This window comes from Aquarana catesbeiana, linkage group LG13 (assembly GCF_042186555.1).
Source record: "Aquarana catesbeiana isolate 2022-GZ linkage group LG13, ASM4218655v1, whole genome shotgun sequence".
Lineage (NCBI taxonomy): Eukaryota > Metazoa > Chordata > Amphibia > Anura > Ranidae > Aquarana > Aquarana catesbeiana.
In genome coordinates, this window is record NC_133336.1 from 222948905 (window position 1) to 222976576 (window position 27672).

Consider the following 27672-nt stretch of genomic DNA (forward strand, 5'->3'; position numbering starts at 1 on the left):
TGTCCCTACTTCTCTGTGCATGCGAAGGGCAAAGCAGCAGTGATTTTTTTTGCTTTATAGATGGTGGCAATTACCGTAACTTTTATTTCCATAGACTTTTTTTTGTAATGTTTAATTGATGTTTTGATCTTTTATTTTCTCAAAGAGTCCATGTGACTGCAAGAGTGGCAGTTGGCTCGGTGGGGCCCGTCAGTGCATTCTCATCAGTACAGCCTTATCAGTACCCATGAGTGCAGCTTCATCATTACAGCCTATCAGTGCAGCCCTTATCAGTACAGCCTATCAGTGCCCGTCAGTGCAGTCTCATCAGTACCCATCACTAAACTGATCAGTGCCCATCAGTGCAGCCTCATCAATGCAAATCAGCGAAGGAGAAAAATTACATATTTACAAAATTTTATAACAGAAACTGAGAAAAACTGTTTTTTTTTTCAAAATTTTTGGTCTTTCTTCGTTTGTTTGGTAAAAAGTAAAAAGCCCAGTGGTGATTAAATACCACCAAAAGAAAGCTTTATCTGTCTAAAAAAAAAATGATACAAAATCTGCGCAATTGTCAAAGTGCAACAGCATTGAAAGCTGAAAATTGGCCTTGGCAGGAGTTGAGTGAAAGTAGCCTGTAGGCAAGTGGTTAAAGAGAAACTGCAGTCTGCTCACATAATTTGTAATAAAAATATCTTTGCCATTCTGAAGCTTCCCTCCAACCACTTTGCATATTATTTTATATATACTGTGATTCTGTACTTGCCAAATATGCTGCAGAAATCTCCCTCCACTGAGTCTGGCTGCATCTATTTTAACTGTGGGCTGCTGAAGCTGCTGCCTGTTCACTTCTTGGATTTACACAGAGGCACACCTCCAGCTCTGCAGCTCTCATTGGCTCTCTTATGACTCATCCCCCCTCCCTTCCTGGCAAACTGTCACCAGAGTGAGAGAGAGAGCTGTGCATGATGTCATAAGCCTAGGCTAATGACCAGACAGGAAACAGGAAGTGGGCTGTATAAGGTATTTACTGGCAGAAAAAAATGTTTTACTATCCAAAGTTAAAACAACAACAAGGGAAGAAGACTTAATAGATGGAAAGATGAGAAAAAATGACTAAAGTTCCGCTTTAAGTAAATCAGCCTCAGGGCCTGGATCACCTTCAGGTGGCACTGTGGTTTCCAAAGCAGAAGGTTGTAGTTCCGGTGTTTCCCAGCAGCCACCATCAGGTAAAGACTGATTACTGGGATCTGCTGGCTGCTGGGTGGGTATTTAGTCCCTGCTCTACCATTCCCTATTGCTTGTGTTTTGCCTGATAGCCAGATTCATGCTTGCCGAGTTATCCCGAGTCAAAAGCCCTGCCTGATCTTGCTCCTGCCCTGCATCCTGTACCCTGCAGGCTCCTATCTACTCTCCTTGTTTCTGATCCCAGTCCTGGTTCCTCCTTCCTGACTGTTCCTTGCACCTCCAGTTAATCTTGCCGATTTGCGCTTCCTTTTGCCTGTATACAGTGCCTTGCAAAAGTATTCACCCTCTTGGCATTTTTCGTGTTTTGTTGCCTCGCAACCTGGAATGAACATGGATTGTTTGAGGATTTGCATCATTTAATTTACAGAACATGCCCACAACTTTGAAGATTTTTTTTTTATTGTGAATCAAACAACAAATAGGACAAAATAACAGAAAAAGTCAATGTGCATAACTATTTACCCCCCTAAAGTCACTTTGTAGAGCCATATTTTGTGGCTATCGCAGCTCCAAGTCGCTTTGGATAAGTCTCTATGAGCTTGCCACATCTTACCACTGGGATCTTTAAGTCTGACCACAGATTTTCTAATGGATTGAGGTCTGGGCTTTTACTAGGCCATTCCAACACATTTACACGTTTCCCCTAAAAACCACTCAAGTGTTGCTTTAGCAGTGTGTTTGGGGTCATTATCCTGCTGGAAGGTGAACCTCTGTCCTAGCCTCAAATCACACACAGAGTGCTACAGGTTTTGCTCAAGAATATCCCTGTATTTAGCACCATCCATCTTTCCCTCAACTCGGACCAGTTTACCAGTCATGACTGCTAAAAAACATCTCCACAGCATGATGCTGCCACCACCATGTTTCACGGTGGGGATGGTGTTCTTTGGGTGATGTGATGTGTTGGGTTTGTTTCACTGTGGGGATGGTGTTCTTTGGGTGATGTGTTGGGTTTGCGCCAGACATAGCGTTTTCTTTGATGGCCAAAAAGTTAAATTTTAGTCTCATCAGACCAGAGCACCTTCCTCCATACATTTTGGGAGTCTCCCACATGCCTTTTCGCAAACTCAAAATGTGCCATTTTGTTTTTTGCTGAAAGTAATGGCTTTCTTCTGGCATTCACTCTGCCATAAAGCCCAACTCTATGGAGCGTACGGCTTATTGCCGTCCTATGTACAGATACTCCCAGTCTCTGCTGTGGAACTCTGCAGCTCCTCCGGGGTTACCTTAGGTCTCTGTGCTGCCTCTCTGATTAATGCCCTCCTTGCCCGGTCCGTGAGTTTTGGTGTGCGGCCGTCTCTTGGCAAGGTTTGCTGTTGTGCCATGTTCTTTCCATTTAGGTTATGATAGATTTGATGGTGCTCCTAGGGATCATCAAAGATTTGGATATTTTTTTTTATAACCTAACCCTGACTTGTACTTCTCAACAACATTGTCCCTTACGTGTTTGGAGAGTTCCTTGGTCTTCATGGCAGTGTTTGGTTAGTGATGCCTCTTGCTTAGGTGTTGCCGCCTCTGGGGCCTTTCAAAGAGGTGTGTACATGTAATGACAGATCATGTGACACCTAGATTGCACACAGGTGGACATCATTTCACTAATTATGTGACTTCTGAAGGTAATTGGTTGCACCGGAGCTTTTTATGGGCTTCATAACAAAGGGGGTGAATACATACGCACATGCCAATTATCAGTTTTTTATTTCTGAAAAATAGTTTTATGTATATATTTTTCTAATTTTCACCAACTGAGACTATTGTGTTCTGATCCATCACATATCATTCAGATTTAAAAAAAAACATTGAACTAAAGGCTGTAATGTAACAAAATAGGTAAAAAGCCAAGGGGGTGAATACTTTGGCAAGGCACTGTATATTGTATTATAGTTTGTTGGTCAGGTTTTCCTGTCACTTGGTTAGTTAGGAATTTTTCTTACCAGGTTTATAATTCGCTTTTATCTTCACGTTTGCTATGCGTTCAGCTTGCTGGTGCTTGGATGTTTTTTTAATTTCATTATTAATAAATCTTACTTTAATTATACACAGTCTGGTTACAGTTTCCTGAGTGCAGCTACAATGATCTGGTCATCTCTGCTGCTGGGTGAAGGCGATCGATATCCCTGACAGGAGGATAACACATCGAGTGTACTGACGAGGTTCCTGTTCGGAAGTGCTGGCTGTTGGTTTCGGGGAGCGGTGCGGCACCCATACTGAATTAGAGTTTATATTGAAGTAGGCACGTTTGAGGTTATTGGACCCTGAGGGGGCCCCCGTGGCGGGGACCACTGGTCTACAGTGCAGAACCATTGCTCTGAGAGATCGTGAGTACATTATAAAGAGCAGGTATCCCAGGAATCCTACAACCAAGGATCTGCCGCCCTCTAGTGACAGACGGGATACATTACAGTACAAAGTACAGGTGCCAACCAATGGAATTAGGAAGATTTCCTGATGTCTGTAATATACAGCAATTTATAGTTTGGCTTGAAGTCCTTCCGACTTGACTGTGATGAACAAAGCTGAAAGGGCGAGGGAGGAAAAAAAAAAAAAAAAAGAATTAATCAGTACTGGAGTGAAAGAACAACAATGACAGGAGGGACAGAAGAACGAGGAGCAATGAGAGGAGCAACAGAGGAGAAATGGGGGGAGCGACAGAGGAGAAATGGGGGGAGCGACAGAGGAGCAATCAGAGGAGTGACAGAGGAGCAATGAGAGGAAGGAGACAGGAGGAGTATCAGGAGGGCAAGAGGAGTGGCCAAAATATCAGAGGAGCAATGACAGGAGTGACAGAAGAGACAAAAGAGGAGTGACAGAAGAGACAAAAGAGGAGTGACAGAAGAGACAAAAGAGGAGTGTGTCAGGTCACCTAGAGGCTGGGTGACAGATGCACACCGTTGGGATCAGAAGTGCACCGCAAGGTAGTGGACCCTACGGCTGACTGCTGCGGACTGAACCCTGGGAGGTCCAGGAAGCAGGTCTACTGGATCACTGACTCAGATCCCACTGGGAGCTAGAGCATAGATTCCCCAGGGCGTGGAGTCTAAGAGCCAGCAGGTGTTCACCAGAGCCTTTAATGGTAAGGATGGACTGCGCTGCAGTCTGGCTCCAGGTCGCGGCCCCCAGGGTCTCACAGCTCACGCTCATGGTAGACTACAGGAGAAGAGGAAGGAGGCAGTAGGCTGGAACAACAGGGAAAGTAAGGGACAAGCCAAGGTCGGGGCCACAAGCAGACAAGGACAAGAGAGTACACGCCAAAGTTCAGGGTCACAGGCAAACAGGGATGGTCGGGAACACGCCAAAGGTCAGGGTCACGAGCAGACAGGAATAGTTAAGAACAGGCCAAAGTCGGTAACAGGAATCAGATGTAGGAAACAAGTACACACAGAGGATAACACACAGTGGTTGATCAGCACTGCTGGCTTGCAGTGCACAGGTTAATACAGGGTTCCCTGATAGGGCCTGGGGTGGGGCCATGCTTAGAGGAGAGGTTATAAAAGCAGTCAGGTGAAGGTCAGCTGGTCTCTAGAGATGAACACATGGAGACAGGTATGCTGATCGACAAACTCTATTGCATAACCATGAGAGAGTGACAGAAGAGACAAAAGAGGAATGACAGAAGAGGAGTGACAGGAGGGACAGAAGAGGAGGGACAAAAGAGGAGGGACAAAAGAGGAGGGACAGAAGAGAAAAAAAGAGGAGCGACAGAAGAGGAAGGACAGAAGAGGAGGGACAGAAGAAAAAAAAAGAGGGACAGAAGAGGAGGAGGGACAGAAGAGGAGGGGCAGAAGAGGAGGGACAGAAGCAGAGGGACAGGAGGGACAGAAGAGGAGGGACAGAAGAGGAGGGACAGAAGAGGAGGGGCAGAAGAGGAGGGGCAGAAGAGGAGGGGCAGAAGAGACAGAAGAGGAGGGGCAGAAGAGACAGAAGAGAAAAAAAGAGGAGGGACAGAAGAGGAGAGACAGAAGAGGAGGGACAGAAGAGGAGGGACAGAAGCAGAGGGACAGGAGGGACAGAAGAGGAGGGACAGAAGCAGAGGGACAGAAGAGGAGGGGCAGAAGAGACAGAAGAGGAGGGACAGAAGAGAAAAAAAAGAGGAGGGACAGAAGAGGAGGGACAGAAGAAGAGGGACAGAAGCAGAGGGACAGAAGCAGAGGGACAGAAGAAGAGGGACAGAAGAAGAGGGACAGAAGAAGAGGGACAGAAGAAGAGGGACAGAAGCAGAGGGACAGAAGAGGAGTGACAGAAGCAGAGGGACAGGAGGGACAGAAGAGGAGGGGCAGAAGAGACAGAAGAGGAGGGACAGAAGAGAAAAAAAGAGGAGGGACAGAAGAGGAGTGACAGAAGGGACAGAAGAGGAGGGGCAGAAGAGGAGGTACAGGAAGGACAGAAGAGGAGGGACAGAAGCGGAGGGACAGGCAGAAGAGACAGAAGAGGAGGGGCAGAAGAGACAGAAGAGGAGGGGCAGAAGAGACAGAAGAGGAGGGGCAGAAGAGACAGAAGAGGAGGGGCAGAAGAGACAGAAGAGAAAAAAAGAGGAGGGACAGAAGAGGAGGGACAGAAGAGGAGGGACAGAAGAGGAGGGACAGAAGAGGAGGGACAAAAGAGGAGGGACAAAAGAGGAGGGACAAAAGAGGAGGGACAGAAGAGAAAAAAAGAGGAGCGACAGAAGAGGAGGGACAGAAGAGGAAGGACAGAAGAGGAGGGACAGAAGCAGAGGGACAGGAGGGACAGAAGAGGAGGGACAGAAGAGGAGGGCAGAAGAGACAGAAAAGGAGGGACAGGAGGGACAGAAGAGGAGGGACAGGAGGGACAGAAGAGGAGGGACAGGAGGGACAGAAGAGGAGGGACAGGAGGGACAGAAGAGAAGGGACAGGAGGGACAGAAGAGGAGGGACAGAAGAGGAGGGACAGAAGAGGAGGGACAGAAGAGGAGGGACAGAAGAGGAGGAGGGACAGAAGAGGAGGGACAGAAGAGGAGAGACAGGAATAATAACAGGAGTAGCAGAGAAGGAAGGAATGGAGTTACAGAATGAAGATTTGCCAGTAGTCCTCACCGGTGGCCTCGTTGTACAGCACAGCGTCATCATGACTGCGGACCCGGCAGCTGATGTAGATTTTGCGTCCGTCTACCTTCTCCACTCGGCTATCTATGATGACTGTAGATCCCAGAGGAATCGGACTACGGACACAAAGAGAACCTCATTACACCTCTCCGATATCATCAATAATTCCTAAATTCTTCCCAATATCGCCATTGTTCTCCGGTCACTCCCCCCCCCCATCACCATCATCTTCAGGATTTCCGAAGAGGTCCAGAGGGACCTTGAATGTGACTTCCCTCCATTTCTTATTTTACTTGATATGGCTGATAAAGTCAAATGCTGGCCACACACATTACAATCTGATCATACAATCTCAGGACAGCTATGCAAGTGTGAAAGCCTTCCTCCAATCAAAGTAAATTTGGTCAGGTAGCTCCTCCCACTTACTTCCGATAGTTGATGTTCAGGTTGGCCGTCCAAGCTGGTCCGCTGCTGTATTCAATTAACGTCCCCGCGGCCTCATCTATGATGGCGGCGATGCAACCTCCGTGTGCGTGCCTAGAGAAGGAAAAAGGGGAGAGGTGGAGGCAGAACAAGATGGCCAAGAAACCGAGAGGATTCTGGGTAGGACAGACTGGAGAAAAAAAATAAAGAAATGAATGCTCACCCTGGGGGGCCCTCCGTATAGGGCCCGGGCTGGAATATGCAGATTGTCCTCTTCTCCGCCTCGTTATAGAACATACAATACTCAATGCCGACTCCATCCTGGTCAAGGTTCCTGGTGAAGAAACGAGTTTTCCTGTCTGCCTCCGGACTTATACCTGTATAGAGGTCAGAGGTCACCAGAGGAGCTTACACTCTAATGTCCCCTCCCCCCACAGTCACATCAGTCTATGTACAGAGGAGCTTACACTCTAATGTCCCCTCCCCCCACAGTCACATCAGTCTCTGTACAGAGGAGCTTACACTCTAATGTCCCCTCCCCCCACAGTCACATCAGTCTCTGTACAGAGGAGCTTACACTCTAATGTCGTCGTCCCCCCATGGTCACATGATCTCTCACCATCTCGGTGGACGGTGGTGTTGTAGGAGGGAAGTCTCCTCCAGCTCCGGTCTCGGCTCAGCCCCTCGTACAGTCTCTTGGTGTCGGGGCTCCAGGTGGGGTTGGGCAGGGCGTAGTCCCGCGGTTCCTGGTTCGCACAGCAGGGGGCGGCCTGTGGATATCAGAGAGACGCTCTCTTGTTATGTGTTCTAGATCATCAGTCTTCCCCTATAATAGTTGGGGGGTGGGGGGCAGATTTATGTGTTTCAACTCTTTTTATTGTTTTTAAGAAAAAATAAAAGGACAACACTTTACAAAGAGAAGTTTCAGTTTCAAAAAGAAAGTTCCAAATCTCATCCTATAAAAGTACAATCATATACATTACATATTTACAGAACACATTACATTTATCAATTAACATTGAACATTCCTGAAATGTAAACTTCTACTCTATAATTTCCACTCCCTGCATCCGACTCCTACAATCTATACCATTCCTGCCTAAAAGAAGGAAATGAGATACAGAAACAAAACAGTGGGGGGGGGGGGGGGGATATAGGAGGGGGAGAGGGGGGGTGAGGGTAAAGAAGGGAAAAAGGGGGGCAGAGGAAGGGGGGGGGGGGAGGTAGTGAGAAAAAAAAACTCATCCATAAAATTCCCAAACCTATTATCTCAGTGCTTCTATAATGCATTTTTAAATTGATCATTTTATAAGGGGGTGGAACAATGGGGGGATGTGCCCATCAGTGCCACCTATTAATGCCCAGCCTTATCAGTGCCCATCAGTACAGCCTTATCAGTGCAGCCTTATCGGTGCAGCCTTACCAGTTCCCATCAGTGCCGCCTTATCAGTGCCCATCAGTACAGCCTTATCGGTGCCCATCAGTGCAGCCTTATCGGTGCCCATCAGTACAGCCTTATCGGTGCCCATCAGTGCAGCCTTATCGGTGCCCATCAGTGCAGCCTTATCGGTGCCCATCAGTGCAGCCTTATCGGTGCCCATCAGTACAGCCTTATCAGTGCCCATCAGTACAGCCTTATCGGTGCCCATCAGTACAGCCTTATCGGTGCCCATCGGTGCAGCCTTATCGGTTCCCATCAGTGCAGCCTTATCAGTGCAGCCTATCAGTGCCCATCAGTGCAGCCTTATCGGTGCCCATCAGTGCAGCCTATCAGTGCCGCCTTATCAGTGCCCATCAGTGCAGCCTTATCAGTGCAGCCTATCAGTGCCCATCAGTGCAGCCTTATCTGTGCCCATCAGTGCAGCCTTATCAGTGCAGCCTATCAGTGCCCATCAGTGCAGCCTTATCGGTGCCCATCAGTGCAGCCTTATCGGTGCCCATCAGTGCAGCCTTATCGGTGCCCATCAGTACAGCCTTATCAGTGCCCATCAGTACAGCCTTATCGGTGCCCATCAGTACAGCCTTATCGGTGCCCATCGGTGCAGCCTTATCGGTTCCCATCAGTGCAGCCTTATCAGTGCAGCCTATCAGTGCCCATCAGTGCAGCCTTATCGGTGCCCATCAGTGCAGCCTATCAGTGCCGCCTTATCAGTGCCCATCAGTGCAGCCTTATCAGTGCAGCCTATCAGTGCCCATCAGTGCAGCCTTATCTGTGCCCATCAGTGCAGCCTTATCAGTGCAGCCTATCAGTGCCCATCAGTGCAGCCTTATCGGTGCCCATCAGTGCAGCCTATCACTGCCGCCTTATCGGTGCCCATCAGTGTAGCCTTATCGGTGCCCATCAGTACAGCCTTATCAGTGCAGCCTTATCGGTGCAGCCTTACCAGTTCCCATCAGTGCCGCCTTATCAGTGCCCATCAGTACAGCCTTATCGGTACCCATCAGTACAGCCTTATCGGTGCCCATCAGTGCAGCCTTATCGGTGCCCATCAGTACAGCCTTATCGGTGCCCATCAGTACAGCCTTATCAGTGCCCATCAGTACAGCCTTATCGGTGCCCATCAGTACAGCCTTATCGGTGCCCATCGGTGCAGCCTTATCGGTTCCCATCAGTGCAGCCTATCAGTGCCCATCAGTGCAGCCTTATCGGTGCCCATCAGTACAGCCTTATCAGTGCCCATCAGTACAGCCTTATCGGTGCCCATCAGTACAGCCTTATCGGTGCCCATCGGTGCAGCCTTATCGGTTCCCATCAGTGCAGCCTATCAGTGCCCATCAGTGCAGCCTTATCGGTGCCCATCAGTGCAGCCTATCAGTGCCGCCTTATCAGTGCCCATCAGTGCAGCCTTATCAGTGCCCATCAGTGCAGCCTTATCTGTGCCCATCAGTGCAGCCTTATCAGTGCAGCCTATCAGTGCCCATCAGTGCAGCCTTATCGGTGCCCATCAGTGCAGCCTATCACTGCCGCCTTATCGGTGCCCATCAGTGTAGCCTTATCGGTGCCCATCAGTGCAGCCTTATCAGTGCAGCCTATCAGTGCCCATCAGTGCAGCCTTATCGGTGCCCATCAGTGCAGCCTTATCAGTGCCCATCAGTGCAGCCTATCAGTGCCGCCTTATCGGTGCCCATCAGTCCCCACCAGTGCGGCCTTATCGGTGCTCATCAGTGCAGCCTTATCGGTGCTCATCAGTGCAGCCTCATCTGCGTACATCAATGAAGGAGAAAAAATTACCTGTTTGCAAAATTTATTAACAAAATATAAAACGGTTTTGTATTTTTTTTTAATCTGTCTTTTTTAATTTTTTTTAACAAAAAATTAAAAATCCCAGAGGTGATCAAATATCACCAAAAGAAAGCTCTATCCTTTGTTATGTTCTTTGTCTTATCGTTGTTATGACTGCGCAATTGTTGTTCAAAGAGTGGCAGCGCTAAAAGCTGAAAATTGGTCTGGGCAGGAAGGGGGCTTCAAGTGCCCGGTAAGCAAGTGGTTAAAGCGTCACGTTATGTTGGGTATCTATTTACTCGGCGTAACATCATCTTTCACAATATATATAAAAAAAATTGGCCTAACTTTACTGTTTTGTTATTTTTTTAAATCATTTTTCCAAAAAAAAAAACACGTTTGGAAAAATTGTTGTGCAAATTAATTGGACCCCGAGCAAACATTTTCTTGGGCCCCCCTACATGCAATTTCGCTCTCCACATGCTTTGAGACATACAATAAATAGCAGCTAGACTCAAAATCAGTTTACTGAATGAGATCAGGCAACGACTGCGATTGGTTGCCAGAGGTTACAGTGTATCATTACCGCTCACTGACTGGTTGCTAGAGGTTACAACACACATTATGGCTCACTGTTTATTTTCTAGAGGTTACAGCACATGACTTCTGCTTGTTTATTGGTTGCTAGAGATTACTGTACATCAATACTGCTCACTGCTTGGTTGCTAGAGGTTACTGGACATCTATACCACTCACTGATTGGTTGCTAGAGGTTACTGCACATTATTACTGCTCACTGATTGGTTCCTAGAGGTAACTGCATATCCTTACCGCTCAATGATTGGTTGCTAGAGGTTACAGCACATCATCTCCTCACCGCTTGCACACCATGGACTGGGGAGGTGAGGGGACCCATCAATAGACAGAAAACTCCTAGGAATCCTGGGATCAGTGGCAGTGCTGCGAGAGGGGGCGTTGGGATCAGTGGCAGTGGGGAGGGGGTTGTGTGGGATTAGTTAGGAGGCAGTACACTGTGGCAAATTCTGAATCATGTAGAGCAGTATTAGTAACAGAACTTCACACTGAGATATCGGGACACAGCACGGGACTAAAACTTCAAGGGATAAGGGATTTTAATCAGGATAGTTGGCAAGTATGAGGCAGCTGCTTTGGGCCCCACAATAACGATGGGGCCCAGGGCATCTGCCCCTTTTGCCCTGCCTTAAAAATGGTCCTGAGTGCCAGAATAGGCCCGGTATGGAAGTGGTTAAAGCCCAGCCATTCTTTCCAGAGATTCTATGGAATCTTTGTCTAGAGTCATTTTGTAGAGATATCAATTCTTCCCAGCAGTCTGATTTTATCTACTTCTCTAAAAGCGATCCTTAATTGACGGGGGGGGGCCTCATTTCATTTTCCATCGTCTCGGTATTGGAGCCTTTGCCGCATTTAATAGACATGGTACTACCGCCGTTCTATATTTCTTCCTCGGCTCCCCGGTAGCATGGAACAAACATTGCCAGGGAATCCTGCACAACCTCTGACCCCGGTGATCTTTTTAATCATTTTCAATATCTATTTCCAAAAAAAATCGGATCTTGGTGCACTGCCACCATAGGTGGGCATGTGTGCCCTCCAATCCGCATTTCCCCCGGCATAGCGGTGATATCTCTGGGTTTATCTGGTGAGGTTTTGTTGGGACATAGTACCATTTCGTTAATAATTTATAGTTCATTTCCTTCATTCTCTATTGACGTCGAGTGTACACAGTCCATGATTTTATGTTTTGTTCGCTGTGGTATCGTTTGATCTAATTCTCGAAGAAGAGGATCGGCTCCAAGCCTGGAGAGGAGATCAACATCATATATATATATATATATATATATATATATGATATTCAATGGCCCCTTATTCCCCCCCCCCCAACAAACTTTCCCATGGGGGGGGGGTAAGCTCTTTACTGGAGTGAAGGGGTTTTGGGAGAGTCTACAAAGTGTTGGAGTTGCCGATATCTCCACTTATCCCATGGAGATCCCCCATATCTCTCACCCATTGTACACCAGGGCGAGGGGGGGGGCAGATTTATGACATGTGATCTCTGTCCTGGGGTCAGTGTGTGTGTGCGGCGCCTTACAGCGCTGTCGTACCGGCTCCTGTGTGTGTGTGGTGTGTGTGTGTGTGTGTTTGTGTGTGTGTGTGTGTGTGGGGGGGGGGTGCGCAGGCTCATGGAGGGACAACAGATGAAATGCCCCTCCCCCCCACTGGGGACACAGCGACGGGTTAGTCCCATCACCCACCAATCAGTACTCACGGAGAAGCGGCGATCGCTGTGCGCCCCAGCGGTGGTGCGGTGACCCCGGATGATCCTGGAGATTCCGTGCAGCATGGTGCCTGTGAGGAGAGGAGACAGGAAGGAGATGAGACGGGGACACCGGAATTCTATACATTATCGGGGGGAGGGGAGGGGCCAGCACACATCACATGACCATACAGAGAGGACATGAGACCTTAATACAGAGAGGGGGGGAGGGGCTACCAGACACACAGGTCACCGTCGTGGAGGAGAGGTATATCGCCGACACAGTCTGTGGAGCTGTACAAAGTTCATCTGTTGATACCAATACAGGAAGCTTCATCAGGAGGTCCGCATCAATTCCCCTCCCCCGAACACTACATATCCCAGCATGCCCAGTGTACCCTCCCCCACACCAGAGCACTACAAGTCCCAGGAGAACCAGAACTGAACTACAAGTCCCAGGAGAACCAGAACTGAACTACAAGTCCCAGGAGAACCAGAACTGAACTACAAGTCCCAGGAGAACCAGAGATGAACTACAAGTCCCAGGAGAACCAGAACCGAACTACAAGTCCCAGGAGAACCAGAACCGAACTACAAGTCCCAGGAGAACCAGAGATGAACTACAAGTCCCAGGAGTACCAGAGATGAACTACAAGTCCCAGGAGAACCAGAACTGAACTACAAGTCCCAGGAGAACCAGAGATGAACTACAAGTCCCAGGAGAACCGGAACTGAACTACAAGTCCCAGGAGAACCGGAACCGAACTACAAGTCCCAGGAGAACCGGAACCGAACTACAAGTCCCAGGAGAACCGGAACCGAACTACAAGTCCCAGGAGTACCGGAACTGAACTACAAGTCCCAGGAGAACCGGAACTGAACTACAAGTCCCAGGAGAACCAGAGCTGAACTACAAGTCCCAGGAGAACCAGAGCTGAACTACAAGTCCCAGGAGAACCAGAGATGAACTACAAGTCCCAGGAGAACCAGAACTGAACTACAAGTCCCAGGAGAACCGGAACTGAACTACAAGTCCCAGGAGAACCAGAACTGAACTACAAGTCCCAGGAGTACCAGAGATGAACTACAAGTCCCAGGAGAACCGGAACTGAACTACAAGTCCCAGGAGAACCAGAACTGAACTACAAGTCCCAGGAGAACCAGAACTGAAATACAAGTCCCAGGAGAACCGGAACTGAACTACAAGTCCCAGGAGAACCGGAACTGAACTACAAGTCCCAGGAGAACCAGAACTGAAATACAAGTCCCAGGAGAACCGGAACTGAACTACAAGTCCCAGGAGAACCGGAACTGAACTACAAGTCCCAGGAGAACCAGAACTGAACTACAAGTCCCAGGAGAACCGGAACTGAACTACAAGTCCCAGGAGAACCGGAACTGAACTACAAGTCCCAGGAGAACCAGAACTGAACTACAAGTCCCAGGAGAACCGGAACTGAACTACAAGTCCCAGGAGTACCGGAACTGAACTACAAGTCCCAGGAGAACCAGAGATGAACTACAAGTCCCAGGAGAACCAGAACTGAACTACAAGTCCCAGGAGTACCAGAGATGAACCACAAGTCTCAGCCAGGCTAGTGCTGGCCCACAAGCTCCAAAGTCCAGCCCATTGCCTGCTGGGAGTTGTAGTTCCCCTGTTGCTGTATATGAATGAAGAGCTCGCCCTGGGCCCCTCCTCACCTATCCTGCCAGTCCCTCCAATGTCCTCCTTATCCGCTCATTACAGGAAATATCCCGCTCACACCTGTCTCTGTGTCCGGAGACATATTTCCGAAGCCTTCCCCTGGAGATGAGGGAGCCGGGGCTACAACAACATGGCCGCCACACTGTATAGAACATAAAGAAGAATGCGGCCTCTAGTGGTGGCAATGAAACCGAACACCGGTGTCGCAGTGTCACCACCAGAGGCCGCGCTCTTTTGTATGTCGCACACTGTGTGGCGGCCATGTTGTTGTAGCCCCAGCCCTTTCATTTCTAGCAGAGACTTCAGGAAAATGTCTCTGGACACAGGGACAGATAATCCTGGAAGGACATTGCTGGGACTGAGGGGGGAGGGGATCAGGGCGAGCTTTTCATTCATCTCTGGTTCTCCTGGGACTTGTAGTTCAGTTCTGGTTCTCCTGGGACTTGTAGTTCATCTCTGGTACTCCTGGGACTTGTAGTTCATCTCTGGTTCTCCTGGGACTTGTAGTTCATCTCTGGTTCTCCTGGGACTTGTAGTTCGGTTCCGGTTCTCCTGGGACTTGTAGTTCGGTTCCGGTTCTCCTGGGACTTGTAGTTCAGTTCCGGTTCTCCTGGGACTTGTAGTTCATCTCTGGTTCTCCTGGGACTTGTAGTTCAGTTCTGGTTCTCCTGGGACTTGTAGTTCATCTCTGGTACTCCTGGGACTTGTAGTTCATCTCTGGTTCTCCTGGGACTTGTAGTTCGGTTCTGGTTCTCCTGGGACTTGTAGTTCGGTTCTGGTTCTCCTGGGACTTGTAGTTCATCTCTGGTTCTCCTGGGACTTGTAGTTCAGTTCTGGTTCTCCTGGGACTTGTAGTTCAGTTCTGGTTCTCCTGGGACTTGTAGTGCTCTGGTTCTCCTGGGACTTGTAGTTCGGTTCTGGTTCTCCTGGGACTTGTAGTTCATCTCTGGTTCTCCTGGGACTTGTAGTTCAGTTCTGGTTCTCCTGGGACTTGTAGTTCAGTTCTGGTTCTCCTGGGACTTGTAGTGCTCTGGTTCTCCTGGGACTTGTAGTTCAGTTCTGGTTCTCCTGGGACTTGTAGTTCAGTTCTGGTTCTCCTGGGACTTGTAGTTCATCTCTGGTTCTCCTGGGACTTGTAGTTCAGTTCTGGTTCTCCTGGGACTTGTAGTTCAGCTCTGGTTCTCCTGGGACTTGTAGTTCATCTCTGGTTCTCCTGGGACTTGTAGTTCAGCTCTGGTTCTCCTGGGACTTGTAGTTCATCTCTGGTTCTCCTGGGACTTGTAGTTCAGTTCTGGTTCTCCTGGGACTTGTAGTTCATCTCTGGTTCTCCTGGGACTTGTAGTTCAGTTCTGGTACTCCTGGGACTTGTAGTTCAGATCTGGTTCTCCTGGGACTTGTAGTTCATCTCTGGTTCTCCTGGGACTTGTAGTTCAGTTCTGGTTCTCCTGGGACTTGTAGTTCATCTCTGGTTCTCCTGGGACTTGTAGTTCAGTTCTGGTTCTCCTGGGACTTGTAGTTCATCTCTGGTTCTCCTGGGACTTGTAGTTCAGTTCTGGTTCTCCTGGGACTTGTAGTTCAGTTCTGGTTCTCCTGGGACTTGTAGTTCAGATCTGGTTCTCCTGGGACTTGTAGTGCTCTGGTGTGGGGGAGGGGAGGGTACACTGGGCATGCTGGGATATGTAGTGTTCGGGGAGGGGAATTGATACGGAGCTCCTGACGACTTTTCCTGTATTTTTATCACATAATAGAATATTTCTGGTTATCGTTTCTCCGATAATACACACTGATATAATTGGTGATTTAGGGATGGGGGGGGATGTGGGGTTGTGGCTCTGAAGTGTTTTTGTGTGGTATTTATGATTTTTTATTAAACCTTAAAAAAATCACATATATTGCAGATCTCAGCACTTACCAGGTCTGCCATTGCTTTCATTTCCATGTCTCAAAATTCACCTTTTCCTTGGTTGCTGTTTTCCAGTGGCTCCATCCCCCTTCCAGGGTCCCACGGAGCCACCTTTGCACATGTGCTCCTGAATGCCATTATAGACAAGCCTCCTTATACAGCATCCAGAGATATGAATATCTGCAGTGCCAAGCCACACCCCCGCTCCCACCCTCTTCCAAGCGAGTGATTGACAGAAGCTGAAGCCCCCCGATGTCCCTACTTCTCTGTGCATGTGAAGGATGAAGCAGCAGCAATATATTGGCAATTACTGTAAATAAAGAATTATTTCTATGATTTGTTTTGTCATTTTTAAGTGATATTTTAATCTTTTATATGTTATTTTCTTAACAATGAGTCCATGTGACTGCAAGGGCGCCAATCGGCTCTGTGGGGCCCCCCGGTGGCAAGGACGGGTAACACTGCATTCAGGATTGGTGCAAGGATTTTTGACACCCTAGGTGAAACCTCATGTCGCCGCCCCCCTTGGCACCACCCCCTTTACCTTGTCCATGTATACTCCACCCTTTTTAATGAAGCACCCATCAAATGCAGCCTCACCAGCGCCCATCAAATGCAGCCTCACCAGAGCCCATCAAATGCAGCCTCACCAGAGCCCATCAAATGCAGCCTGACCAGCCCCCATCAAATGCAGCCTCACCAGCGCCCATCAAATGCAGCCTCACCAGCGCCCATCAAATGCAGCCTCACCAGCGCCCATCAAATGCAGCCTCACCAGCGCCCATCAAATGCAGCCTCACCAGAGCCCATCAAATGCATCCTCACCAGCGCCCATCAAATGCAGCCTCACCAGGGCCCATCAAATGCAGCCTCACCAGCGCCCATCAAATGCAGCCTCACCAGCGCCCATCAAATGCAGCCTCACCAGCGCCCATCAAATGCAGCCTCACCAGAGCCCATCAAATGCAGCCTCACCAGAGCCCATCAAATGCAGCCTCACCAGCGCCCATCAAATGCAGCCTCACCAGCGCCCATCAAATGCAGCCTCACCAGCGCCCATCAAATGCAGCCTCACCAGCGCCCATCAAATGCAGCCTCACCAGCGCCCATCAAATGCAGCCTCACCAGCGCCCATCAAATGCAGCCTCACCAGCGCCCATCAAATGCAGCCTCACCAGCGCCCATCAAATGCAGCCTCACCAGAGCCCATCAAATGCATCCTCACCAGCGCCCATCAAATGCAGCCTCACCAGGGCCCATCAAATGCAGCTCACCAGAGCCCATCAAATGCAGCCTCACCAGGGCCCATCAAATGCAGCCTCACCAGAGCCCATCAAATGCAGCCTCACCAGCGCCATCAAATGCAGCCTCACCAGCGCCCATCAAATGCAGCCTCACCAGCGCCCATCAATGAATGTTTGCTTGCTTCCATTCATTCAGGAGTCGGGGCACAGACACATTCCTCCACCGCCGCCGCGCCTCTGACACTGTACGAACAAAGCAGCGGTTACTGATGCTGAGACTTAGTTGTTTGCTGCAGAGAGAACAGAGTAGGAACACCAGTGGCCGGGCGCCCTAGGCAGCAGAGCGCCCCCAGGCGGCTGCCTATTTTGCTCAGTGGTAGCACCAGCCCTGACTGCAATGGTGCCTACAGGCAACATGTGTCACATGTTACCACTTTGCTCCGCCCACCTATCGGACAGTGCGGTGTGCAGGAGGAGGAGGACGGTCATGTGACCTCAGTCAAGAAGATACAATATAGGTATTTGCAACAATTGAAATGCTGTGAAATATTTTCTGTATTTATTCACTTTACATAAAATTTACATACAATAAAAATAAACGATTATTAATACAGTCAGTGGGAAGAGTAAAAAATAACAGAGCTGTATAAAAAGGTTACATGGTTAGTAAATCAGCCCCGGGAGGATAACACATCGAGCGTACTGATGAGCAGTGCTGACTGACGGCTTCGGGAGCGGTGTGGCCCCCCATAGCAGTGGCGGCCCGTGCATTAAGGCCGCACAAGCACCGCCCCCTCTCTCCTGCCACCCCCTTCTATCACCGATAGATTTGTGCATTGCATCAATCTGTCTATCTATGGCCGCCGCTGCCACCCCCTATTCAAGGCGCCCGGACCCTTTTCGGGTGCCTGAATTACAGCGGCGGGGAGTGTTTTTGAAGCACCTGATTGGAACCATAGGCATCAAAAAAGGTGACCTGCGAGCGCCATGCTGGGCGCTCACAGGTCACTCAGCTGTGTTAGAAAAGCGAATGAATATTCGCTTTCCTAACACTAAACCGCCTCTCCGCCAATCAGGTGCTCGGGTCTGTTACCTGTCACCTGATTGGCTGAAATGACAGTCGCCACTATTGGACGCCTATCAGGAGGAGAGGACGGGAGATGAGGATGCCGGGAGACCGCACGGAGGAGCCTGCCCGTCGCCGTCACCCAGTGCCCCACCAAGTCAGGGTAAGTGCCGGGCAGACGACGAGCAGGCGGGGGTCACACTGGGGGCATTTAAGGGCACACTGGCAGAATTTGATGGGCACACTGGCAGCATACGATGGGGACACTGGCAGCGTTTGATGGGCACAGTGGCAGCCTTTGAAGGGCACAGTGGCAGGGTTTGATGGGCACAGTGGCAGTGTTTGATGGGCACAGTGACTGCAATTGATGGCACAGTGGCAGTGTTTGATGGGTACAGTGGCTGCATTTGATGGGCACAGTGGCAGCGTTTGATGGGCACAGTGGCAGTGTTTGATGGGCACAGTGACTGCAATTGATGGCACAGTGGCAGTGTTTGATGGGTACAGTGGCTGCATTTGATGGGCACAGTGGCAGCGTTTGATGGGCACAGTGGCAGTGTTTGATGGGCACAGTGACTGCAATTGATGGCACAGTGGCAGTGTTTGATGGGTACAGTGGCTGCATTTGATGGGCACAGTGGCAGCGTATGATGGGCACAGTGGCTGCGTTTGATGGGCACAGTGGCTGCGTTTGATGGGCACAGTGGCAGCGTTTGATGGGCACAGTGGCTGCGTTTGATGGGCACAGTGGCAGCGTTTGATGGGCACAGTGGCAGCGTTTGATGGCACAGTGACTGCAATTGATGTTACAGTGGCAGCGTTTGATGGGCACAGTGGCAGCGTTTAAAGGGCACAGTGGCAGGGTTTGATGGGCACAGTGACTGCAATTGATGGGCACAGTGACTGCAATTGATGGGCACAGTGACTGCAATTGATGTTACAGTGGCAGCGTTTGATGGCACAGTGGCAGCGTTTGATGGGCACAGTAGTGTTTGATGGGCACAGTGGTGTTTGATGGGCACAGTGGCAGCGTTTGATGGGCACAGTGGCAGCGTTTGATGGGCACAGTGGCAGCGTTTGATGGGCACATTGGTGTTTGATGGGCACAGTGGCAGCGTTTGATGGGCACAGTGGCATTGTTTGATGGGCACAGTGGCAGCATTTGATGGCACAGTGCAGAGTAGAGTACTCTACATGCTCCTTTCCATGGATTTTTCCTCAGCCCCTGAGTCCACGTTGTGGTGTCTTTCTAGGTTCTGGGTGTCGGATGAGGCGGAGGAAGGTCGGTTTCAGGGATCTCTCCGGGAGTATTGGGCGACCAACCCCGGCTCAGCATCCCCGCTGGTGGTGTGGGACGCCTTCAAGGCTTATACTAGGGGGCAATACCAACTTATTATAGGCAAGATTCACAGAGAGAGACGTGCTCAACTGACCAGCACAGAACGGGAAGTGGGCCTACAGGAGGACAGATTTATCCGGACTGGAGACCCTCAGGATTACATTAGATTACAGGCTCTGACCGGTGAGGTAATGCGTGTGCGCACCTCTCTCACTCAGAAAAGAACGTCAGCCCAGTCACAGCGCATTTTCGAGCAGGGTGAAAGATCGGGTACATTGCTGGCCTGGCTGTCACGGGAGCAGGCGGGAGGGATACGCGCGTCTCACATACAAGACCAAAATGGCGCACGCCTTTACTCCCACCGATGAAATTAATGGGGGCTTTGTTTCCTTCTATGGTCTCCTTAATAGTTCCAAGGCGACATACACACAGGACGAGTTGACCTCGTATTTAGACTCTATCGACATTCCGGTCCTGACAGCGAAGTACCGAGATGCGCTTGATGCGCCTATCTCGGTAGAAGAACTGTTGAAGGCCCTAAAACCACTCCAATCTGGCAAGACCCCTGGCCCCGACGGCATACCAGTTGAATTCTTATACTTCTTCCGAAACACCCCTTCGCACACCCCCAGGGCCTTTTTCAAACGCCTTGGGGGAATAATGACCTTGTTTGTGCGGGCGGGGAGACCACCCAGAGTGGCGAAACGTATACTGTACCTACCTCTGCCTGCAGGAGGATTAGCGATGCCCAACTTCCTCATATACTACTGGGAGGCAGTCCTGGTCACGGTCAGGTGGTGGTCCTCCCAACCCAGACAAAAATCCAGCGGTAAGAGGCTGGAGGCGGATATACCGGGGTCCTATGCGGCATTGAGCAACCTCGCATTTAGGGGGCTCAAGGCTCCACACGACCTGACAGTGCCTATGAAAACGATGCTTAGGGTTCGGAAAGAGGCCAGAGCAGTTTACCGCAAGCCGAACTGCGCACCCCCACACACCCCATTATGGGGCAACCCCACGTTACCCCATTTGAACGATATCCCGGACCCATCATTTTGGGCTGGGCGAGGGATAACCACCTTTAACCCACTTGCGGACCGCCGCACGCCGATGTACGTCCAAAGTTTGTCGGCGGATATCGTTGTTATGGCAGCAGCTAGCTGCCATAACCCCGGTATCCCCGTTTTCGTGCGGCGGCCAGGCTTTCTGATAAAAGTGGTCTCTGCGGCGGATTCACCGCGAGATCACTTTTATCGGTGGCGGGAGAGGGCTCCCCCCCCTCCTCCCGCCGCGATCCGGTGCCCTCCGCCGCTTACTGGAGCCGTCGGTAGCGGCGGAGGCGATCGCGTCCTTCTCCCTTCTGTGCCCGGAGACGAGTGAGGGTATGATGGCGGCCCCTCGTCTCCATGACAATGCTGGGCGGAAGTGACGTGAAAACGTCACTTCCGCCCATATGTCTTAAAGGCACATTTATTTCAATGTCATTTTTTTCAATTACTTTTTTTTTTTATTGCATTTTAGTGTAAATATGAGATCTGAGGTCTTTTTGACCCCCAGATCTCATATTTAAGAGGTCCTGTCATGCTTTTTTCTATTACAAGGGATATTTACATTCCTTGTAATAGGAATAAAAGTGACACAATTTTTTTTTAAAACAGTATAAAAATAAATAAAATAATGTAAAATAAATAATAACAATTAAAAAATTTTTTTAAACCCCCCTGTCCCGACGAGCTCGCGCGCAGAAGCGAACGCATACGCGAATAGCGCCTGCATATGAAAACGGTGGTCAAACCACACATGTGAGGTATCGCCGCGACCGGTAAAGCGAGAGCAATCATTCTAGCCCCAGACCTCCTCTGCAACGCAAAACATGCAACCTGTAGAATTTTTTTAAACGTCACCTATGGAGATTTTTTAGGGTAAAAGTTTGACGCCATTCCACAAGCGGGCGCCATTTTGAAGCGTGACATGTTGGGTATCAATTTACTTGGCGTAACATTATATTTCACAATATAAAAAAAAAAAAAATTGGGCTAACTTTACTGTTGTCTTATTTTTTTTATTCAAAAAAGTGAACTTTTTCCCCCCAAAAAAAAGTGCGCTTATAAGACCGCTGCACAAATATGGTGCAAAAAAAAAAAAGTATTGCAATGACCGCCATTTTATTCTCTAGGGTGTTAGAAAAAATATATATATAATGTTTGGGGGTTCTAAGTAATTTTCTAGCAAAAAAAAACCTGTTTCCCTTCCCCATACCTCGGAATTTAGGTTCTGGCAGCTGAGACATGCCATGAAGGCTCATTTCCCGGAGGCACTGATACTGCCCGCCTCCAGTGTAATGGGGGGGAAACCCCTTTCTACCCTCTATCTGTACCTGACCAAATGATGGATGATGATGGATCCCCCCCCCCCGTCCGAAGGGGGAGGGGGGGGCGTCCCCCCCTCTCCCCCCGGATGGCACCTGACCACGCCAAATAAAAATGATTTTAATATACAGGCTGGGCGGCTGATGCCCACCCAGGGGAGAGAGATCGTATGCCCTTAAGTAGTCATGGACCGGATCTAGATGGGAGTAAACTTGGGAATTGTCACTAGATGAGAATTGGTAGAAATTATATTTTGTACAGAGTTGTAAGATGCTAAATATGGATATTTTAAATTGACACTGTAACTAAGCAAGATTTGATTGTCGAAAGCTGACTGTATTGTAATACTGATTTGTTCAATAAAAACTTTTCTGTTTAAAAAAAAAAAAGAGCAGGTGAGTACATTATAAAGAGGTCTCCCAGGGGTCCTACGGTACCGGGATCTGCTGCCCTCTAGTGACAGACAGGATACACTACAGTACAAAGTGCAGCGGCCAACCAACAGAATCTGTAATATTTCCTGGTGTCTGTAATGTACAATTTATAGTTGGGCTTCAGATTCTCCTGATTTCTTCAACTTGATGTACAAAACTGAAGGAGAAAAAAAAAAAAAAAAAAAAAGGTAAATTGTCAGTACAACAACAGGAGCAACAGAGAAGGAGCTACAGGAAAGGCAGAGGAGGAGGAAGAGAGGAGCAACAGCAGAGGAGCAACGCCAGGAATGGCAGAGAAGGAGGGAGAGAGGAGGAAAGGCAGAGGAGCAACACCAGGAATGGCAGAGGAGGAGGGAGAGAGGAGCAACGCCAGGAAAGGCAGAGGAGGAGGGAGAGAGGAGCAACGCCAGGAAAGGCAGAGGAGGAGGGAGAGAGGAGCAATGCCAGGAAAGGCAGAGGAGGAGGGAGAGAGGAGCAACGCCAGGAATGGCAGAGGAGCAACGCCAGGAACGGAAGAGGAGCAACGTCAGGAACGGCAGAGGAGCAACGTCAGGAACGGCAGAGGAGCAACGTCAGGAACAGCAGAGGAGCAACGTCAGGAACGGCAGAGGAGCAACGTCAGGAACGGCAGAGGAGCAACGTCAGGAATGGCAGAGGAGCAACGTCAGGAATGGCAGAGGAGCAACGTCAGGAATGGCAGAGGAGGAGGGAGAGAGGAGCAACGCCAGGAAAGGCAGAGGAGGAGGGAGAGAGGAGCAACGCCAGGAAAGGCAGAGGAGGAGGGAGAGAGGAGCAACGCCAGGAATGGCAGAGGAGGAGGGAGAGAGGAGCAACGCCAGGAAAGGCAGAGGAGGAGGGAGAGAGGAGCAACGCCAGGAAAGGCAGAGGAGGAGGGAGAGAGGAGCAACGCCAGGAAAGGCAGAGGAGGAGGGAGAGAGGAGCAACGCCAGGAAAGGCAGAGGAGGAGGGAGAGAGGAGCAACGCCAGGAATGGCAGAGGAGCAACGCCAGGAACGGAAGAGGAGCAACGTCAGGAACGGCAGAGGAGCAACGTCAGGAACGGCAGAGGAGCAACGTCAGGAACAGCAGAGGAGCAACGTCAGGAACAGCAGAGGAGCAACGTCAGGAACGGCAGAGGAGCAACGTCAGGAATGGCAGAGGAGCAACGTCAGGAATGGCAGAGGAGCAATGTCAGGAACGGCAGAGGAGCAACAAAAGAGCAATGACAGGAGAGACAGAGGAGCAGTGACAGGAACAGCAGACAAGAAACAACAGGAATGGCAGAGGGGGAGTGACAGAGGAGCAATGACAGGAGCGACAGAAAAGAAACCACAGAAGGGATAGAAGAAGAGTGACAGGAGGGACAAAAGAGGAAGGAATGAAGTTACAGAATGAAAATTTCCCAGCAGTAGTCCTCACCGGTGGCCTTATTGTGAAGCACAGCGTCATCATGACTGCGGACCTGGCAGCTGGTGTAGACTTTCCGACCGTCTACCTTCTCCACTCGGCTGTCTATGATGACTGTAGATCCCAGAGGAATCGGACTACGGACACAAAGAGAACCTCATTACACCTCTCCGGTATCACAGCTTCATATCACCAATAATTCCTAAACCCCCCCCTCTCCCCGCATGAGTCTCCCCAATATTATTATTCTTCCCCAGTCACTACCACACCTCCACCAGCATCCCACCATCACCTCCGGCCATGGATTGTACAATCTCCTGACAACTATGTAGTGTCAGATAGGTCCTTCTCTCCCCCCTGGCTGCTTACTTCTGATAGTCGATGTTCAGGTTGGCCGTCATAGCCGGTCCGATGCTGTGTACAATTCCTGTCCCCACTGTGGCGTCTATGATGGTGGCGATGCAGCCCCCGTGTGTGTACCTAGAAGAAGGCAACGGGGACGTGAGAGGTGGAAGCAGAACAAGGGAACCGAGGAACTAAAGGATTCTGGTTAGGGTAGGCTGGCGAAAAAGGAAAAGAACGCTCACCCTGTGAGGCCGCCTAGATAGGGCCCGGGCTGGAATATGCAGACCGTCCTCTTCTCCGCCTCGTTATAGAACATACAATACTCGAAGCCGATTCCATCCTGGTCAAGGTTCCTGGTGAAGAGACGTGTTTTCCTGTCTCCCTCCGGACTTATACCTGTACAGAGGTCAGAGATCACCAGAGGAGCTTACACTCTAATGTCGTCTCCACCACAGTCACACACTATTATTATTCTTGTACTCGGTCTGCTGCGAGCGAACTCCTCGTAGGTCACATCAGTCTTTGTACCAGAGAAGCTTACACTCTAATGTCGTCGTCCCCCCATGGTCACATGATCGCTCACCGTCTCGGTGGGCGGTGGTGTTGTAGGAGGGAAGTCTCCTCCAGCTCCGGTCTCGGCTCAGCTCCTCGTACAGTCTCTTGGTGTCGGGGTTCCAGGTGGGGTTGGGCAGGGCGTAGTCCCGCGGTCGGTGGGCCACCTGAAGATATTACCGAGACGTCAGACCTGCGCTTTCGCTTTGGCTTTTCTATGATTGGAGTGTTAAGGGTGACATTCTAGTTTTGGGCGGAGTCTTTGGTGGATATTCAGGCCCCCCACCCCCACATCTATCAGACATGATATTTTCCCCCCCTTTAATAGTAACACAGTTTTCGGCGCGGTGACACGCCTATAGGAAGCAGATTACTGTGATCAGCGTCCCACGGACAGTGTGTGCGCGGCACTAGATATGTGCAGAACATTAAAATTTTTTATGTTACTTATTTTTTCTAATGTTACTAATTTTGTTTCGGAATTAGCTTCGATTAGTTAAAAATGTAATTTTGTTTACTCATTTTCTAGCGAATTCCAAATTTTCGGAGCAATTTGAATTCTTCAAAAAACGATCAACCGATTCGAATTCTGTGTGAAGAAATAGCTGGTTGTTAAGGAGCGGGTCGGGAAGCTGTCCGCCACGTCCTTAGCAACCGATGACTCATTGGCTGTCAGCGGGCCTCCCCACTGAAAGCTGAAATGTAAAAACAAAAGAACACTGGCAATAGAAAATTCAGAAAAAACAAAAAAAAAACTGCGTGGGCACCCCCCCAGTCCAGAAAAAAAACAGCGTGGGCACCCCCCTCCCTCCAGAAAAAAAAAACGTTGTGGGGGTCCGGACCTGTGGGGTTGCTTTGGGGCGGGGGGTGCGCTTTGGGGCAGGGAGGGCCCCTACCCTAAGCACCATGTTGATGGGGACAAGGGCCTCTTCCCGATAACCCTGGCAGGTGGTTGTGGGGGCTTACCAGAATTTGGAAGCTGCCTTTAACAAGGGGGCCCCCAGATCCCGCATTACCCACCTATGTGAATGAGTATGGGGTACATCATACCCCTACACATTCCCCCAAAAAAGTATAAAAAGTGGGTAATGACAACGTTTTTGACAATTTCTTTATTAAACAAAATCAAAATCCCCTCCCGGCCCTTATCCGATGCATACCGGCAGGCCAGGAAAGTGTGTGTGTGTGTGGGGGGTACCAGCAAAATGGCCCCCCCCTCCTAACCATACCAGGCCACATGCCCTCAACATGGGGGGGAAGAAGCACCTTGTCCCCATGTTGATGGGGACAAGGGCCTCTTCCTGACAACCCTGGCCAGTGGTTGTGGGGGCTTACCAGAATCTGGAAGCCCCCTTTAACAAGGAGCCCGCCCTGCCCACCTATGTGAATGAGTATGGGGTACATATTCGGCCTTGTTGAATGCTCCACGCTGACGAATGTCTGACAGTTTTTACATAGCTAAGGGGCAGGGCCACCAGGCATCGTCACCAGGGGGCCCCGCCCCCCTGTGACATCACCGACCAGGTCATGCTGGGTGGGGGTCACCAGATGACATCATCGGGTACTCTGCCCCTACTTATTTAAGAAATGTCAGACGGTGGGAGCGTTTGATGAGGCCGGAGGGGTCTTTTTTTTTTCAGGTGCGGCGTGATTGACGATGGATCTACATGGGGGGGGGCATTGTTTTTTATTCTGGATTTTATTAATAAAGAACTTGTCAAAAACTTGTGTTGTGTCTTTACTCACTTTTTTGGTGTAGGGGTACTCATTCACATGGGGGGGGGCTGGGATCTAGGGTCTTCTAGATTCAGATAAGCCCTACGCCCGAAGACCCCCACAACTACCGACCAGGGTTGTGGGGAAGAGGCCCTAGTCCCCATCGACAAGGCCCCAAAGAACCCCCCTCCCCCCATGTTGAGGGCGTGTGGCCTGGTATGGTTCAGGAGGAGGGGGAGGGGTGCTTTCCCTGGCCTCCATGCTCGGATAGGGCCTGATATAGATTGGGGAGGGGGGGGGACCCGATTTTTTTTTTTTTACTTTTCTATTGCCGGAATTGTTTTGTTTTCAGTGGGGAAGCCCGCTGCCAGCTGATGACTCATCGGTTGTCAAGGACGCAGCGGCTGGCTTCCCACCCTGCTTCCTTAGCAACCAGCTATTTCTTCACACAGAATTCAAACCGGTCGATTGTTTTTTCGACCGATCCGAATCCAAATCGTACCGAAAATTTGGAATTCGTTAGAAAACGATAAACGAACGTAAATGAATTTCAGCAAAATTTGTTACCATTTCGTTTCCGAGATCGACCAATGAGTACTCACAGAGTATCGGCGTTCACGCTGTACCCTGGCGGCGGCGGTGTGGCGGCAGAGGGCAGCGCCGCCCCGGATGATCCTGGAGATTCCGTACAGCATGGTGCCTGTGAGAGGAGACAGGAAGGAGATGAGACGGGGACACCGGAATTCTATACATTATCGGGGGAGGGGCCAGTGCACGTCACGTGACCATACAGACACGACATGAGATCGTTATACACAGAGAGGGGGGGAGGGGCTACCAGACACACAGGTCACTGCCATGGATGAGAGGTATATCGCCAACACGATCTGTGGGGCTGTACAAAGTTCATGCGATTGGTACAAATACAGGAAGAGTCATCAGGAGCTCCGCGTCCGGGGTACACCGACCTGTGTCCCCTCCCCCACACCGGAGTACTACATATCCCAACATGTCCTGTGTACCCTCCCCCCACACCGGAGCACTACATATCCCAGAATGACCTGTGTACCCTCCCCCACACCGGAGTACTACATATCCCAGCATGCTCTGCGTACACCCCCCCCCTCCTCCACCTAGAACTGAACTACAAGTCCCAACAAAGCCCACAAGCTCCATAGCCTGCTGGGAGTTGTGGTTCTTTTGCTGCTTTAGATATAAGACATAAATAACTCCCCCCTGTCCACCTCCTCACCACCAGCCCCCTTCAATTTCAGCAATGTCCTCCTGGACTGTTCTCTAATCTCACCTGTCCCTGTGTCAGAAGACATTTTCCCGAAGCCTCCCCATGGAGTTGATGGAGCCTGG

At 50.0% G+C, this 27672-nt stretch overlaps 2 protein-coding genes across 3 annotated transcripts; both read right to left on the minus strand.

Moving 5' to 3' along the window:
* Positions 1 to 3603: 3603 nt before the first annotated feature.
* LOC141116776 (acyl-coenzyme A thioesterase THEM4-like) lies at positions 3604 to 13997 on the minus strand. 2 transcript variants are annotated; one of them, XM_073609203.1, is made up of 7 exons: positions 13930 to 13997; positions 12241 to 12320; positions 7329 to 7479; positions 6933 to 7086; positions 6713 to 6823; positions 6278 to 6402; positions 3604 to 3743 (listed from the first exon to the last, which is right to left on the minus strand). In XM_073609203.1, exons 2-7 carry the CDS (start codon positions 12313 to 12315, stop codon positions 3697 to 3699), a joined length of 663 nt encoding a protein of 220 aa, XP_073465304.1. In that variant the 5' UTR covers positions 12316 to 12320; positions 13930 to 13997; the 3' UTR covers positions 3604 to 3696. The 2 variants fall into 2 exon arrangements, with proteins under 2 accessions (XP_073465304.1, XP_073465305.1); XM_073609204.1 differs by lacking the exon at positions 13930 to 13997 and adding an exon at positions 12482 to 12655.
* An 8013-nt stretch (positions 13998 to 22010) lies between these two features.
* On the minus strand, positions 22011 to 27615 carry LOC141116777 (acyl-coenzyme A thioesterase THEM4-like). Its single transcript, XM_073609206.1, has 7 exons — positions 27560 to 27615; positions 26910 to 27007; positions 24623 to 24758; positions 24282 to 24435; positions 24064 to 24174; positions 23707 to 23831; positions 22011 to 22445 (listed from the first exon to the last, which is right to left on the minus strand). Exons 2-7 carry the CDS (start codon positions 27000 to 27002, stop codon positions 22396 to 22398), a joined length of 669 nt encoding a protein of 222 aa, XP_073465307.1. The 5' UTR covers positions 27003 to 27007; positions 27560 to 27615; the 3' UTR covers positions 22011 to 22395.
* Between the last annotated feature and the right edge of the window lie 57 nt (positions 27616 to 27672).

Bases quoted from the DNA above. Each gene is read 5' to 3' on its own strand.
- LOC141116776 (XM_073609203.1), bottom strand. From the start codon at position 12,315: ATGCTGCACGGAATCTCCAGGATCATCCGGGGTCACCGCACCACCGCT. The intron at 7,480-12,240 runs GTGAGTACTGAT...TGATATCCACAG, and splicing joins ACAGCGATCGCCGCTTCTCC to GCCGCCCCCTGCTGTGCGAA. The intron at 6,403-6,712 runs GTAAGTGGGAGG...TTGTGTCCGTAG, and splicing joins CTGAACATCAACTATCGGAA to TCCGATTCCTCTGGGATCTA.
- LOC141116777 (XM_073609206.1), bottom strand. From the start codon at position 27,002: ATGCTGTACGGAATCTCCAGGATCATCCGGGGCGGCGCTGCCCTCTGC. The intron at 24,175-24,281 runs GTGAGCGTTCTT...GCCTTCTTCTAG, and splicing joins TATCTAGGCGGCCTCACAGG to GTACACACACGGGGGCTGCA. The intron at 22,446-23,706 runs GTGAGGACTACT...TTTCTCCTTCAG, and splicing joins GCTTCACAATAAGGCCACCG to TTTTGTACATCAAGTTGAAG.